The sequence below is a fragment of the Scyliorhinus torazame genome, chromosome 24, assembly GCF_047496885.1.
Source record: "Scyliorhinus torazame isolate Kashiwa2021f chromosome 24, sScyTor2.1, whole genome shotgun sequence".
In the NCBI taxonomy this organism is placed as follows: domain Eukaryota; kingdom Metazoa; phylum Chordata; class Chondrichthyes; order Carcharhiniformes; family Scyliorhinidae; genus Scyliorhinus; species Scyliorhinus torazame.
In genome coordinates, this window is record NC_092730.1 from 21,223,808 (window position 1) to 21,239,927 (window position 16,120).

The 16,120-nt window shown below is 52.5% G+C and overlaps 1 protein-coding gene across 1 annotated transcript in view; it reads left to right on the forward strand.

Annotated features, from left to right (window-relative positions):
• LOC140399954 (cathepsin F-like) overlaps nucleotides 1–16,120 on the forward strand; it is a 120,713-nt gene that overhangs the window by 87,260 nt on the left and 17,333 nt on the right. Inside the window, exons 6-8 of the mRNA XM_072489448.1 lie at nucleotides 3,106–3,183; nucleotides 6,646–6,762; nucleotides 13,299–13,363. Coding sequence (XP_072345549.1) covers nucleotides 3,106–3,183; nucleotides 6,646–6,762; nucleotides 13,299–13,363 — 260 coding nt within the window. The remainder of the gene's footprint in view (nucleotides 1–3,105; nucleotides 3,184–6,645; nucleotides 6,763–13,298; nucleotides 13,364–16,120) is intronic.

The window sequence follows — 16,120 nt, forward strand, 5'->3', positions numbered from 1 at the left end:
GTGTTTGATGGGGACAGTGTAGAGGGAGCTTTACTCTGTATCTAACCCCGTGCTGTACCTGTCCTGGGAGTGTTTGTTGGGGACAGTGTTGAGGGAGCTTTACTCTGTGTCTAACCCCGTGCTGTACCTGTCCTGGGAGTGTTTGATGGGGACAGTGTAGAGAGAGCTTTACTCTGTATCTAACCCCGTGTTGTACCTGTCCCGGGAGTGTTTGATGGGGACAGTGTAGAGAGAGCTTTACTCTGTATCTGACCCCGTGCTGTATCTGTCCTGAGTGTTTGATGGGGACAGTGTAGACGGAGCTTTACTCTGTATCTAACCCCGTGCTGTACCTGTCCTGGGAGTGTTTGATGGGACAATGTAGAGGGAGCTTTACTCTGTATCTAATCCCGTGCTGTACCTGTCCTGGGAGTGTTTGATGGGGACATTGTAGAGAGAGATTTACTCTGTACCTAACCCCGTGCTGTACCTGTCCTGGGAGTATTTGATGGGGACAGTGTAGAGGGAGCTTTACTCTGTATCTAACCCCGTGCTGTCCCTGTCCTGGGTGTGTTTGATGGGGACAGTGTAGACGGAGCTTTACTCTGTATCTAAACCCGTGCTGTACCTGTCCTGGGAGTGTTTGCTGGGGACAGTGTAGAGGGAGCTTTACTCTGTATCTAACCCCGTGCTGTCCCTGTCCTGGGAGTGTTTGATGGGGACAGTGTAGACGGAGCTTTACTCTGTATCTAGCCCCGTGCTGTACCTGTCCTGGGAGTGTTTGATGGGAACAGTGTAGAGGGAGCATTACTCTGTATCTAACCCCGTGCTGTACCTGTCCTGGGAGTGTTTGATGGGTACAGTGTAAAGGGAGCATTACTCTGTATCTAACCCCGTTCTGTACCTGTCCTGGGAGTGTTAGATGGGGAGAGTGTACAGGGAACTTTACTCTGTATCTAACCCCGTTCTGTACCTGTTCTGGGAGTGTTTGATGGGGGACAGTGTAGAGGGAGCTTTACTCTGTATCTAATCCCGTGCTGTACCTGTCCTGGGAGTGTTTGATGGGGACATTGTAGAGAGAGATTTACTCTGTACCTAACCCCGTGCTGTACCTGTCCTGGGCGTGTTTGATGGGGACAGTGTAGAGGGAGCTTTACTCTGTATCTAACCCCGTGCTGTCCCTGTCCTGGGAGTGTTTGATGGGGACAGTGTAGAGGGAGCTTTACTCTGTACCTAACCCCGTGCCATACCTGTCCTGGGAGTGTTTGATGGGGGACAGTGTAGAGGGAGCTTTACTCTGTATCTAATCCCGTGCTGTACCTGTCCTGGGAGTGTTTGATGGGGACATTGTAGAGAGAGATTTACTCTGTACCTAACCCCGTGCTGTACCTGTCCTGGGAGTGTTTGATGGGGACAGTGTCGAGGGAGCTTTACTCTGTATCTAACTCCGTGCTGTACCTGTCCTGGGAGTGTTTGATGGGGACAGTGTAGAGGGAGCTTTACTCTGTATCTAACTCCGTGCTGTACCTGTCCTGGGAGTGTTTGATGGGGACAGTGTAGACGGAGCTTTACTCTGTATCTAAACCCGTGCTGTACCTGTCCTGGGAGTGTTTGCTGGGGACAGTTTAGAGGGAGCTTTACTCTGTATCTAACCCCGTGCTGTCCCTGTCCTGGGAGTGTTTGATGGGGACAGTTTAGACGGAGCTTTACTCTGTATCTAACCCCGTGCTGTACCTGTCCTGGGAGTGTTTGATGGGTACAGTGTAAAGGGAGCATTACTCTGTATCTAACCCCGTGCTGTACCTGTCCTGGGAGTGTTTGACCGGGACAGTGTAGAGGGAGCTTTACTCTGTATCTAACCACGTGCTGTACCTGTCCTGGGAGTGTTTGATGGGGGACAGTGTAGAGGGAGCTTTACTCTGTATCGAACCCCGTGCTATACCTTTCCTGAGAGTGTTTGATGGGGACAGTGTAGAGGGAGCTTTACTCTGTATCTAACCCCGTGCTGTACCTGTCCTGGGAGTGTTTGTTGGGGACAGTGTTGAGGGAGCTTTACTCTGTGTCTAACCCCGTGCTGTACCTGTCCTGGGAGTGTTTGATGGGGACAGTGTAGAGAGAGCTTTACTCTGTATCTAACCCCGTGTTGTACCTGTCCCGGGAGTGTTTGATGGGGACAGTGTAGAGAGAGCTTTACTCTGTATCTGACCCCGTGCTGTATCTGTCCTGAGTGTTTGATGGGGACAGTGTAGACGGAGCTTTACTCTGTATCTAACCCCGTGCTGTACCTGTCCTGGGAGTGTTTGATGGGACAATGTAGAGGGAGCTTTACTCTGTATCTAATCCCGTGCTGTACCTGTCCTGGGAGTGTTTGATGGGGACATTGTAGAGAGAGATTTACTCTGTACCTAACCCCGTGCTGTACCTGTCCTGGGAGTATTTGATGGGGACAGTGTAGAGGGAGCTTTACTCTGTATCTAACCCCGTGCTGTCCCTGTCCTGGGTGTGTTTGATGGGGACAGTGTAGACGGAGCTTTACTCTGTATCTAAACCCGTGCTGTACCTGTCCTGGGAGTGTTTGCTGGGGACAGTGTATTGGGAGCTTTACTCTGTATCTAACCCCGTGCTGTCCCTGTCCTGGGAGTGTTTGATGGGGACAGTGTAGACGGAGCTTTACTCTGTATCTAGCCCCGTGCTGTACCTGTCCTGGGAGTGTTTGATGGGAACAGTGTAGAGGGAGCATTACTCTGTATCTAACCCCGTGCTGTACCTGTCCTGGGAGTGTTTGATGGGTACAGTGTAAAGGGAGCATTACTCTGTATCTAACCCCGTTCTGTACCTGTCCTGGGAGTGTTAGATGGGGAGAGTGTAGAGGGAACTTTACTCTGTATCTAACCCCGTTCTGTACCTGTCCTGGGAGTGTTTGATGGGGACAGAGTAGAGGGAACTTTACTCTGTATCTAACCCCGTGCTGTACCTGTCCTGGGAGTATTTGATGGGGACAGTGCAGAGGGAGCTTTACTCTGTTTCTAACCCCGTGCTGTACCTGTCCTGGGAGTGCTTGAAGGGGGTCAGTTTGGGGGCTGTTCTATGTTCTTGTGTCTAACTGATATCTTCCTGTTTCTGCAGAAGTCCTAGATTGTTCTCAAGCGGGGAACTGTTCTGGCGGTCGTATCGGTCATGCTTTAAGAAGTATTGTCAATACTGGTGAGTACCTCGAGGAAGGAGAGCTTTCCTGAGCTCCGTCTTTGACCTGCTCAATGATTCTCTCTTATTGCACAGTCTTACCAGGGATCAGGGAATTTAATCCACGTGGAGAGAATGGGAGAGGCCCGGATTGTTCTCCTCAAAAGGGGGCGAATTTGGGGGGGTACTTTGAGGGGGAACATTTTCTGGGTTCTTGGGAGTAAGAGCAAGGTGGAATTGAGCTAATTGGATCGATCTTCCAAAGTGCTGACACAGGCCCGGTGGACCAAAGGGAGTCTTCCTGTCCTGTACGACGACTCTTTGAGAATCAGTCCTCTATCGCCAAAACTTCACTATCTTTCAGGGTTGGTTGGTTGTGGTGGTTGGAGGTCAATCAACTCAGCTCCGGGACATCACTGCGGGAGTCCCTCAGGGTCGTGTCCTCGGCCCCACCCATCTTCAGCTGCTTCATCAATGTCCTCCCTTCCATCACAAGGTCAGAAGTGGGGATGTTTGCGGATGACTGCACAATGTTCAGCACCATTCGCGGCTCCTCAGACACTGAATCAGTCCCTGTCCAAATGCAGCAAGACCCGGACAATCTCCAGGCTCGGGGCTGACAAGAGGCAAGTTACATTCACACCGCACAAGTGCCAGGACTGGAGGAGGTTACAGAGATAGGGAGGTTTGTAGTGGCTGGAGGAAGTTACAGAGATAGGGAGGGTTGGAGGGGGCTGGAGGAGGTCACAGAGATAGGGAGGGTTGTAGGGGCTGGAGGAAGTTACAGAGATAGGGAGGGTTTTAGGGGCTGGAGGGGGTTACAGAGATAGGGAGGGTTGGAGGGGGCTGGAGGAGGTCACAGAGATAGGGAGGGTTGTAGGGACTGGAGGAAGTTACAGAGATAGGGAGGGTTGGAGGGGGCTGGAGGAGGTCACAGAGATAGGGAGGGTTGTAGGGACTGGAGGAGGTCACAGAGATAGGGAGGGTTGTAGGGGCTGGAGGAGGTTACAGAGATAGGGAGGGTTGTGGGGGCTGAAGGAGGTTACAGAGATAGGGAGGGTTGTAGGGGGCTGGAGGAGGTCACAGAGATAGGGAGGGTTGTAGGGACTGGAGGAGGTCACAGAGATAGGGATGGTTGTAGGGACTGGAGGAAGTTACAGAGATAGGGAGGGTTTTAGGGGCTGGAGGGGGTTACAGAGATAGGGAGGTTTGTAGTGGCTGGAGGAAGTTACAGAGATAGGGAGGGTTGGAGGGGGCTGGAGGAGGTGACAGAGATAGGGAGGGTTGGAGGGGGCTGGAGGCGGTGACAGAGATAGGGAGGATTGGAGGGGGCTGGAGGCGGTTACAGAGATAGGCAGGGTTGTAGTGGCTGGAGGAGGTGACAGAGCTAGGGAAGGTTGTAGTGGCTGGAGGAGGTGACAGAGATAGGGAGGGTTGTAGTGGCTGGAGAAGGTTACAGAGATAGGGAGGATTGGAAGGGGCTGGAGGCGGTTACAGAGATAGGGAGGGTTGGAGGGGGCTGGAGAAGGTTACAGAGATAGGGAGGGTTGTAGTGGCTGGAGGAGGTGACAGAGATAGGGAGGGTAGTGGGGGCTGGAGGAGGTTACAGAGATAGGGAGGGTTGGAGGGGGCTGGAGGAGGTTACAGAGATAGGGAGGGTTGTGGGGGTTGGAGGATGTTACAGAGATAGGGAGGGTTGTAGTGGCTGGAGGAAGTGACAGAGATAGGGAGGGTTGTAGTGGCTGGAGGAGGTGACAGAGCTAGGGAAGGTTGTAGTGGCTGGAGGAGGTTACAGAGATAGGGAGGGTTGTCGGGGCTAAAGGAGATTATGGGGACAAGGAGCGGAGGAGGGCAAAGTTGCAGAGTGACTTGAAAAACGGAGGGCAATTTTATAATTGATGTGTTGATGGTCCGGATCGTCACTGAAGGTCAGCGAGCACAGCGGGTAGGGGGAGGGGTGGGTGAGAGGTGATTGGTGACAATGAAGTCTCGCCTAGCTGGCGGTGGAGATTTGGTCGCTGACACCTTTGTGGGCAGAAGGATTGGCCGGTCCCTGTCACCTCCGAATTAGCCCCACGAACTTGACAAATTCGCCCAAGGCGCAAGCTGGGTCTCGGTCCGCCATGAAGAATCCCCCCCCCCCCCCTGCCGATGAAGAATCAAGTTGCGTCTATGATTCCTTGTGCTGTCTGTTCGTGGCTTCGAATCACAGCGTTACAGAGCCTTCCCAGGGCAATCATTTGGCTCATCCTGTCAGCACTGCCTCGCAGGAGTTCCATTCTCCTTCATCCCACTCCCCTCTCTCATCCCACTCCCTTGCCTTACCCCGTCAGCGCGCACGCTCCCTCCTCTCAAATAGCCATCCGATTTCTCTCCTAAACACCTCGCTCGGACCTGACTCCACCACCCTCTGGGGGTAGCACACTCCACACCCCCAACCACCTCTGGCTGAAAATACTTTTCCTCACATCAATCCTCTTCCTCTTGTCCATTATTTTCGATCTCCTCCCTGACGCCCCCTCGAGAGGGAACTGCTTACCCCTGTCCACACCCCTCGGGATCTTGAATACCTCCATTCACGTCTCCTCTCGGCCTACTTCACGCCAAGGAAATCAGACCCAACCTCTCCAATCGATCCCTGTGGCCGCAGTTCATTATCACTGGATTGTTGTGTTATGTACTCTGGAATTATCATAGATTATCAGAGATTTTACAGTGCAGAAGGAGGCCATTCAGCCCATCGAGTCTGCACCGGCTCTTGGAAAGAACACCCCACCCAAGGTCAACACCTCCACCCTATCCCCATAACCCAGTAACCCCACCCAACACTCAGGGCAATTTTGGACACTAAGGGGCAATTTATCACGGCCAATCCACCTAACCTGCACATCTTTGGACTGTGGGAGGAAACCGGAGCACCCGGAGGAAACCCACGCACACACGGGGAGAACGTGCAGACTCCGCACAGACAGTGACCCAAGCCGGGAATCGAACCTGGGACCCTGGAGCTGTGAAGCAATTGTGCTATCCACAATGCTACCGTGCTGCCCTCACAGGGATAACACAGGCTGCAGCTTTGTCCAAAAGATACTCCAGACCTCGAAGTTAGTTCAATCTGATTTATTGAACCAGTAGCACAGTTAGCTCCGTTCTCTTGTGAGTTCGACTCTCTGCTAACCTAAGTGTGGTTACTCCGTCTGACTGAACCAGACTAGCTCTGAGCCACGTGCTGGGGGGGGTGATGCTGTACATACACCCTGACTCACTCTGTAGATGTTCATCAGTGGAAAGAGGCGGAGTGCGAGTGTCTCGTGCCTTGTATAGTCAGATCCCACCCCTGAGTGTCCTGCCTGCTCATTGGTCGTGCCCTGTTCTCTGTGTTTATTAGCTGCCTGTCCGTATATCATTATCTGCATATCTGCATATCGTGACATGGATTTCGAAAACGAGTGATTGACGACCATTATCCTTCTGATTGTGCAGGTCTCATGGATGAGGACAGTTACAGATACACGGGACGCATTGGTGCGTGCCGCCGTAATGAGAATAAAATCATGGTGAGGATTAAACGTTGCGTCAGCCTGAAGATTGACGAAGTGGGTAAGTCAGGCGTCGGGGCTCAGGCGCTCCGAGAGGCCTCGGCCAGCGGTTATGTCAGAGGAGGGCCTGTTGTCTCGATCCGGTGTGGGGGGGCGGGGGCTGGTGGGGAAGGCCGAGGCCTGTGGCTTGCCGTCAGCGGGGCCCGGAAGCTCAGCAGCGCCGCCGAGCTGAGGGTGGCCTCTGCCGGGACTGCGCCTTGGCCGAGCGGACTGTCCTCAGCGAGCCGGTGCCCCCCCCCCCCCCCCTCCGGTGTGAGGGATCTGCGGGTGCCGGGGGTTGGTCAGGCAGGACCCGGGATGGCGAGGGTGGTTGGGAAGGCAGGCGTGCGGGTGGACCCGTTCCCAGGCCAAACGGCGCCCGTCGGAACCTTCCATGCCAGCTGGGTGCCCGCCAGTGGTACACTGGCCATCACTCCATGCGGCACACACCACCTGAAGCTAGTGAAATGCAGTCAGAGACAAGAAGGTTTCCTCCCACGGTCCAAAGATGTGCAGGTTAGGTGGATTGGCCATGGTAAATTGCCCCTTGGTGTTGGGTGGGGTTACTGAGTTATGGGGATAGGCTGGAGGGGTGGGCTTGGGTAGGGTGGTCTTTGCAAGAGCCGGTGCAGACTCGATGGGCCGAATGGCCTCCTTCTGCACTGTGAATCCCATAAACCTCGGTAACGGCGACCGTGACAACGAGCACCGATTGTCGTAAAATGAAACCGATCCGGTTCACTAATGTCCCCCTTTAAGGGAAAGGGGGAAATCTGCCGTCCTTACCCCGGTCTGGCCTACTTGTGACTCCAGACCCTCCCCACACACACACACACACACAGCAATGTGGTCGGTTCTTAACCCCCCTCCCCACTCTGAAATGGGCCGAGCGAGACACTCGGATCAAGGGGGCAATTGGGGACGGGTAACAAATAGTTGGCCTCGACAGTTGTTTTTGGGGGGGGGGGGGGGAGGTGGCAGCGACGTGTCACCTCCTGAGTGGCCCGACTCTCCCTCCCCACCCCGTGCACTCCCCCCCTCTCCCCCCGCCCCCCCCCCCCCCCCCGGCATCCTCCTCCCCCACCAGAGGAAATAATCTCTATCCGTTGACCCTATCGAATCCTTTAATCACAAGACCATAAGACCTAGGAACGGAGGTAAGGCCATTCGGCCCATCGAGTCCCCTCCACCATTCAATCATGTCTGATTTCAACTCCATTTACCCGCTCTCTCTCCATAGCCCTTAATTCCTCGAGAAATCAAGAATTTATCAACTTCTGTCTTAAAGACACTCAACGTCCCGGCCTCCACCGCCCTCTGTGGCAATGAATTCCACAGACCCACCACTCTCTGGCTGAAGAAATTTCTCCTCATCTCTGTTCTAAAGTGACTCCCTTTTATTCTAAGGCTGTGCCCCCAGGTCCTAGTCTCCCCTGCTAATGGAAACAACTTCCCTACGTCCACCCGATCTAAGCCATTCATTATCTTGTAAGTTTCTATTAGATCTCCCCTCAACCTCCTAAACTCCACTGAATATAATCCCAGGATCCTCAGACGTTCATCGTATGTTAGGCCTACCATTCCTGGGATCATCCGTGTGAATCTCCGCTGGACCCGCTCCAGTGCCAGTATGTCCTTCCTGAGGTGTGGGGCCCAAAATTGCTCACAGTATTCTAAATGGGGCCTAACTAATGCTTTATAAAGCTTCAGAAGTACATCCCTGCTTTTATATTCCAAGCCTCTTGAGATGAATGACAACATTGCATTTGTTTTCTTAATTACGGACTCAACCTGCAAGTTTACCTTTGGAGAATCCTGGACTAGGACTCCCAAGCCCCTTTGCACTTCAGCATTATGAATTTTGTCACCATTTAGAAAATAGTCCATGCCTCTATTCTTTTTTCCAAAGTGCAAGACCTTGCATTTGCCCACGTTGAATTTCATCAGCCATTTCTTGGACCACTCTCCTAAACTGTCTAAATCTTTCTGCAGCCTCCCCACCTCCTCCATACTACCTGCCCCTCCACCTATCTTTGTATCATCGGCAAACTTAGCCAGAATGCCCCCAGTCCCGTCATCTAGATCGTTAATATATAAAGAGAACAGCTGTGGCCCCAACACTGAACCCTGCGGGACACCACTCGTCACCGGTTGCCATTCCGAAAAAGAACCTTTTATCCCAACTCTCTGCCTTCTGCCTGACAGCCAATCATCAATCCATGTTAGTACCTTGCCTCGAATACCATGGGCCCTTATTTTACTCAGCAGTCTCCCGTGAGGCACCTTATCAAAGGCCTTTTGGAAGTCAAGATAGATAACATCCATTGGCTCTCCTTGGTCTAACCTATTTGTTATCTCTTCAAAGAACTCAAACAGGTTTGTCAGGCACGACCTCCCCTGACTAAATCCATGCTGACTTGTCCTAATCCGACCCTGCACTTCCAAGAATTTAGAAATCTCATCCTTTTTTAAAAATATATATTTATTAAAGTTTTTTAACACAATTTTTCTCCCTTACAAACAATAACCGCCCCCCCCCCCCCCCGCAACAAAAAAAAAACGAGAAATCGCGCAGAGCAAGATATATACATGGCAAAATGATATATTTACACAGCTTTGTACACTGGCCCTCACCCGTACGTGCCAGTTTCCCCAAGCCTTCATGTTATCTCTTGCTCATCCACCCTCCCAGGCAGTCCCCCCTTCCCCCCCCCCCCCCCCCCCCAGGACATATCCCCCCTCCCCCCCGAGGTTGCTGCTGCTGACCGACCTTCCTCTAACGCTCCGCGAGGTAGTCTAGGAACGGTTGCCACCGCCTGTAGAACCCCTGCGCAGACCCTCTCAAGGCGAACTTAATCCTCTCCAACTTTATGAACCCAGCCATGTCGTTTATCCAGGCCTCCAGGCTGGGGGGGCTTCGCTTCCTTCCACATTAGCAAGATCCTTCGCCGGGCTACTAGGGATGCAAAGGCCAGAATTCCGGCCTCTTTCGCCTCCTGCACTCCCGGCTCGTCCACTACTCCAAATATTGCTAGCCCCCAGCTTGGCTTGACCCGGACTTTCACCACCTGAGATATTGCTCCCGCCACTCCTCTCCAGAACCCCTCCAGTGCCGGGCATGACCAAAACATATGGACATGGTTCGCCGGGCTCCCTGAGCACCTTCCACATCTGTCCTCTACCCCAAAGAACCTACTCAACCTCGCCCCCGTCAAGTGCGCTCTGTGGACCACCTTAAATTGTATCAGGCTGAGCCTGGCACACGAGGAGGAGGCATCAGCCCACAGACCTTCCTCGATCTCCTCCCCCAGCTCCTCCTCCCATTTACCCTTCAACTCTTCTGCTAGGGCTTCCCCCTCTTCTTTCAACTCCTGGTGTATTTCCGACACTTTGCCCTCCCCGACCCATACACCCAAGATCACCCTGTCTTGAATTTCTTGTGCCGGGAGCAACGGGAATTCCCTCACCTGTCGCCTCACAAAAGCCCTCACCGGCATATATCTAAAGGCATTTCCCGGGGGTAACTCAAACTTCTCCTCCAGTGCCCCTAGGCTCGCAAATGTCCCGTCGATGAACAGGTCCCCCATTCTTCCAATCCCCGCCCGATGCCAGCTCTGGAACCCCCCGTCCATCTTCCCCGGGACAAACCGGTGGTTACCCCAGATCGGGGACCACACCGATGCTCCCATTGCACCCCGGTGCCGTCTCCACTGGCCCCAGATCCTTAGCGTTGCCGCCACCACCGGGCTCGTGGTATACTTTGTCGGCGAGAGCGGCAGCGGTGCCGTCACCAACGCCCCCAGGCCCGTTCCTTTACAGGATGCCATCTCCATCCTCTTCCATGCCGCCCCCTCTCCCTCCATAACCCACTTGCGGATCATCGCCACATTTGCTGCCCAGTAGTAGCTCCCCAGGTTTGGCAGCGCCAACCCTCCTCGGTCCCTACTGCATTCCAGGAACCCTCTCCTTACTCTCGGGGTCTTATTCGCCCACACAAACCCCATAATACTCCTACCTACTTTCTTGAAAAAGGCCTTAGTGATCACGATGGGAAGGCACTGAAACACAAACAGAAACCTCGGAAGGACCACCATTTTGACCGACTGCACTCTACCCGCCAGCGAGAGCGGTAACATGTCCCATCTTTTGAAATCCTCCTCCATTTGCTCCTCCAACCTCGTCAGATTCAGTTTATGTAGGGTCCCCCAACTCCTGGCTATCTGGATCCCCAGATACCGAAAGCTCCCCTAGAAATCTCATCCTTAACAATGGATTCTAGAATCTTGCCAACAACCGAGGTTAGGCTAATTGGCCTATAATTTTCCATCTTTTTCCTTGTTCCCTTCTTGAACAGGGGGGTTACAACAGCGATTTTCCAATCCTCTGGGACTTTCCCTGACTCCAGTGACTTTTGAAAGATCATAACTAACGCCTCCACTATTTCTTCAGCTATCTCCTTTAGAACTCTAGGATGTAGCCCATCTGGGCCTGGAGATTTATCAATTTTTAGACCTCTTAGTTTCTCTAGCACTTTCTCCTTTGTGATGGCTACTGTATTCAACTCTGCCCCCTGACTCTCCGGAATTGTTGGGTATTACTCATGTCTTCTACTGTGAAGACTGACGCAAAGTACTTATTTAGTTCCTCAGCTATTTCCTTGTCTCCCATCACAAAATTACCAGCGTCATTTTGGAGCGGCCCAATGTCTACTTTTGCCTCCCATTTGTTTTTAATGTATTTAAAGAAACTTTTACGATCATTCCTAATGTTACTGGCTAGCCTACCTTCATATTTGATCCTCTCTTTCCTTATCTCTCTCTTTGTTATCCTCTGTTTGTTTTTGTAGCCTTCCCAATCTTCTGACTTCCCACTACTCTTTGCCACATTATAGGCTTTCTCTTTTGCTTTGATGCATTCCCTAACTTCCTTTGTCAGCCATGGCTGCCTAATCCCCCCTCTGATAACCTTTCTTTTCTTTGGGATGAACCTCTGTACTGTGTCCTCAATTACTCCCAGAAACTCCTGCCATTGCTGTTCTACTGTCTTTCCCACTAGGCTCTGCTCCCAGTCGATTTTCGTCAGTTCCTCCCTCATGCCCCTGTAGTTACCTTTATTTAACTGTAACACCTTTACATCTGATTCTACCTTCTTTCTTTCAAATTGGAGATTGAATTCTACCATATTATGATCACTGCCTCCTAAGTGTTCCCTTACTTTAAGATCTTTAATCAAGTCTGGCTCATTACATAACACTAAGTCCAGAATGGCCTGTCCCCTCGTGGGCTCCATCACAAGCTGTTCCAAAAAGCCCTCCTGTAAACATTCAATGAATTCCCTTTCCTTGGGTCCACTGGCAGCATTATTTACCCAGTCCACCTGCATATTGAAGTCCCCCATGATCACTGTGACCTTGCCTTTCTGACATGCACTTTCTATTTCGTGGTGCATTTTGTGCCCCCGGTCCTGACCACTGTTAGGAGGCCTGTACATAACTCCCATTATGGTTTTTTTGCCTTTGTGGTTCCTCAACTCTACCCACACAGACTCCACATCATCTGACCCTATGTCGTTTAGTGCTATTGATTTAATTTCATTCCTAATTAACAAGGCAACCCCGCCCCCTCTGCCCACCTCTCTGTCTTTTCGATAGGTTGTGAATCCCTGGATGTTTAAATGCCAGTCCTGAACCCCCTGCAACCATGTCTCTGTGATGCCTACCACATCATACCTGCCAGTCACAATCTGGGCCACAAGCTCATCTACCTTGTTCCGTACACTGCGCGCATTTAAATATAGCACCTTTAATTCTCTATTGACCGTCCCTTTTTGTTTTCTTAGTGTGGTGGACCTTGGTTTACTGAACCTTTCCATACACTGTGTCATATTTTGTGGGATGGGGGCTATCGTAACCTCTCCTGAGTTCTGTCTTTTCGTGTTTTTTTGTATTCCTAAGCAGCTACGCTTCCCACTGATTACGTCACCTCTTGGTTCCCTGACTTTCCCTTCCCCCCCAATCTTTAGTTTAAAGTCCTATTGACCACCCTATTTACTCTTTTCGCCAGAACACTGGTCCCAGCTCGGTTCAGGTGGAGACCATCCCAACGGTATAGGTCCCCCCCCCTGTCCCAAAACTGATGCCAGTGTCCCATGAAAAGGAACCCCTCTTTCCCACACTTAAGTCCCCCTCTGCACTCAGGGAGGGGGTTACAAGCCGAGACCCGGCGTCGCTAAACAGGTCGAGGGGTTAGTGGCCGTGCCTAATTGCCCCTCGAGAAGGTGGTGGGGGAGCCGCCATCTTGAACCCGCCGCAGTCCTCGTGCGGTGTAGGTACACCCACCGTGCTGTTAGGGAGGGAGTTCCCAGGATTCTGACCCCAGCCACAGTGAAGGGGCGGCCGATATATTTCCGAGTCGGGATGGCGAGCGGCTCGGTGGGGGGGGGAGCTTGCAGGCGGGGGTGTTCCCCCGTGCGTCTGCTGCTGCCCCTCGTCCTTCTAGACGGTAGAGGTGGCAGGTTTGGAAGGAGCCTCCATGAGTTAACCCATAATTCTGCTTGCAGCAATGAAAGAGTACGTGGCATTGAATGGAACCATCACGGCGCTGGTCAACCTGAAAGGGTTGCAGGTGAGGAACATCGTGCACTCGTATTCCTGCCTCGAACGTGTGTGCGGAGAATCCGGAGGGAGCTGCCATTGGTCTCCTGAGAGCGGGAGAAGTTTAAAGGGTTGGGAGGGGACAAAGATTTAATCGAGGAGTTCAGAATTGTGAGGGGGATTGGTCAGAGTAAATACAGAGTAAGTGTCCCCCAGTTGGCAGCAGGGTGGGTCGGTGACCAGAGGGGTGCACAGTGAACCCCAGAGTAATTCTGCCCTTTCTAATGGTCTTCCGGAAGGGCTTCCAAAGCTGTTGGCAGCCTGTTACGGGCCAGGGTTTAGAGAACCCCAAAGTGTATCATGGAGTTCCCCTGACCCACAACTTTTACTGGATTGTGGTATGGGGAGCACACGGCCCACTCTACAGGTGTGGGACAGCAGAAATGGAAAAGTATTTTTTAAAACAAAACAATGTTTATTCTATGAACTCAAGTTAACCTTTTTAAAACAAACAGTGAACATCTTAGCAACCATCAATTCAAATACAACCCCCAAAGAATACAACACTAAGTAATCCTTAAGCTGTCCTTTTCAGACTTAAAAAAAAGAATTTTAACGGAAGCACATCAGGTTAAAGTCACTAATGAGAGCAGTTATTAGTTTTAAATCACCAGGATCGATTTACAGTCTTTAGATTACAGAGAGAGACTCTAATATATCTTCTGGCTGTGACTGCAGCTATCCAGCTCTGAAAACGAAACTAAAACCCACCCTGCAGCAAACAGCCTAAAACAAAAGTAAAAAGCTGATAGACAGCCTAGCTCCACCCACTCTCTGACATCAATGCAGTAATAAACACCCATTTCTTAAAGGTACTCTCACTACAGATATTTACATACACACCCATTTATAAACACCCATTTCTTAAAGGTACACTCACATGACACGCCAACAAAGTACTTTGTTAAAGCGTAGCCACTGCTGCCCATATATATGCACAGGAAGATCCCGCAACAGATGAGGTGATGATCACCCATGTTTTTTGCTGGCTGTTGCTACTCCAGGGAACAGTTTTGGCCCGAGGAGATTGGAGGGAATAGTGCACCCCCCTCCCCCCCTCACCAATCCCCCCACACCCCACCTTCTTCCAGGAGACCCTCTGACAATGCGGCACTCCCTCTGTACTGACCCTCTGACAGTGCAGCACTCCCTCAGTACTGACGCTCTGACAGTGCAGCGCTCCCTCAGTACTGACCCTCTGACAGTGCAGCACTCCCTCAGTACTAACGCTCTAACAGTGCAACACTCCATCAGTAGTGACCCTCTGACAGTGCGGCGCTCCCTCAGTACTGACCCTCTGACAGTGCAGCGCTCCCTCAGTACTGACCCTCTGACAGTGCAGCACTCCCTCAGTACTGACCCTCGGACAGTGCGGCACTCCCTCTGTACTGACCCTCTGACAGTGCAGCACTCCCTCAGTACTGACCCTCTGACAGTGCAGCACTCCCTCAGTACTGACCCTCTGACAGTGCAGCACTCCCTCAGCACTGACGCACTAACAGTGCAGCACTCCCTCAGTACTGACCCTCTGACAGTGCAGCACTCCCTCAGTACTGACCCTCTGACAGTGCAGCGCTCCCTCAGTACTGACCCTCTGACAGTGCAGCACTCCCTCAGTACTGACGCTCTGACAGTGCAGCGCTCCCTCAGTACTGACCCTCTGACAGTGCAGCACTCCCTCAGTACTGACGCTCTAACAGTGCAACACTCCCTCAGTAGTGACCCTCTGACAGTGCGGCGCTCCCTCAGTACTGACCCTCTGACAGTGCAGCGCTCCCTCAGTACTGACCCTCTGACAGTGCAGCACTCCCTCAGTACTGACCCTCTGACAGTGCGGCACTCCCTCAGTACTGACCCTCTGACAGTGCAGCACTCCCTCAGTACTGACCCTTTGACAGTGCAGCACTCCCTCAGTACTGACCCTCTGACAGTGCAGCACTCCCTCAGTACTGACCCTCTGACAGTGCAGCACTCCCTCAGTACTGACCCTTTGACAGTGCAGCACTCCCTCAGTACTGACCCTCTGACAGTGCAGCACTCCCTCAGTACTGACCCTTTGACAGTGCAGCACTCCCTCAGTACTGACCCTTTGACAGTGCAGCACTCCCTCAGTACTGACCCTCTGACAGTGCAGCACTCCCTCAGTACTGACCCTCTGACAGTGCAGCACTCCCTCAGTACTGACCCTCTGACAGTGCAGCACTCCCTCAGTACTGACCCTCTGACAGTGCAGCACTCCCTCAGTACTGACCCTCTGACAGTGCAGCACTCCCTCAGTACTGACCCTCTGACAGTGTAGCACTCCCTCCCTCAGTACTGACCCTCTGACAGTGCAGCACTCCCTCAGTACTGACCCTCTGACAGTGCGGCACTCCCTCAGTACTGACCCTCTGACAGTGCGGCACTCCCTCAGCACTGACCCTCTGAGAGTGCAGCACTCCCACAGTACTGACCCTCTGACAGTGCTGCACTCCCTCAGTACTGACCCTCTGACAGTGCGGCGTTCCCTCAGTACTGACCCTCTGACAGTGCGGCACTCCCTCAGTACTGACCCTCTGACAGTGCGGCACTCCCTCAGTACTGACCCTCTGACAGTGCGGTACTCCCTCAGTACTGACCCTCTGACAGTGCAGCGCTCCCTCAGTACTGACCCTCTGACAGCGCGGCGCTCCCTCAGTACTGACCCTCTGACAGTGCGGCACTCCCTCAGTACTGACCCTCTGACAGT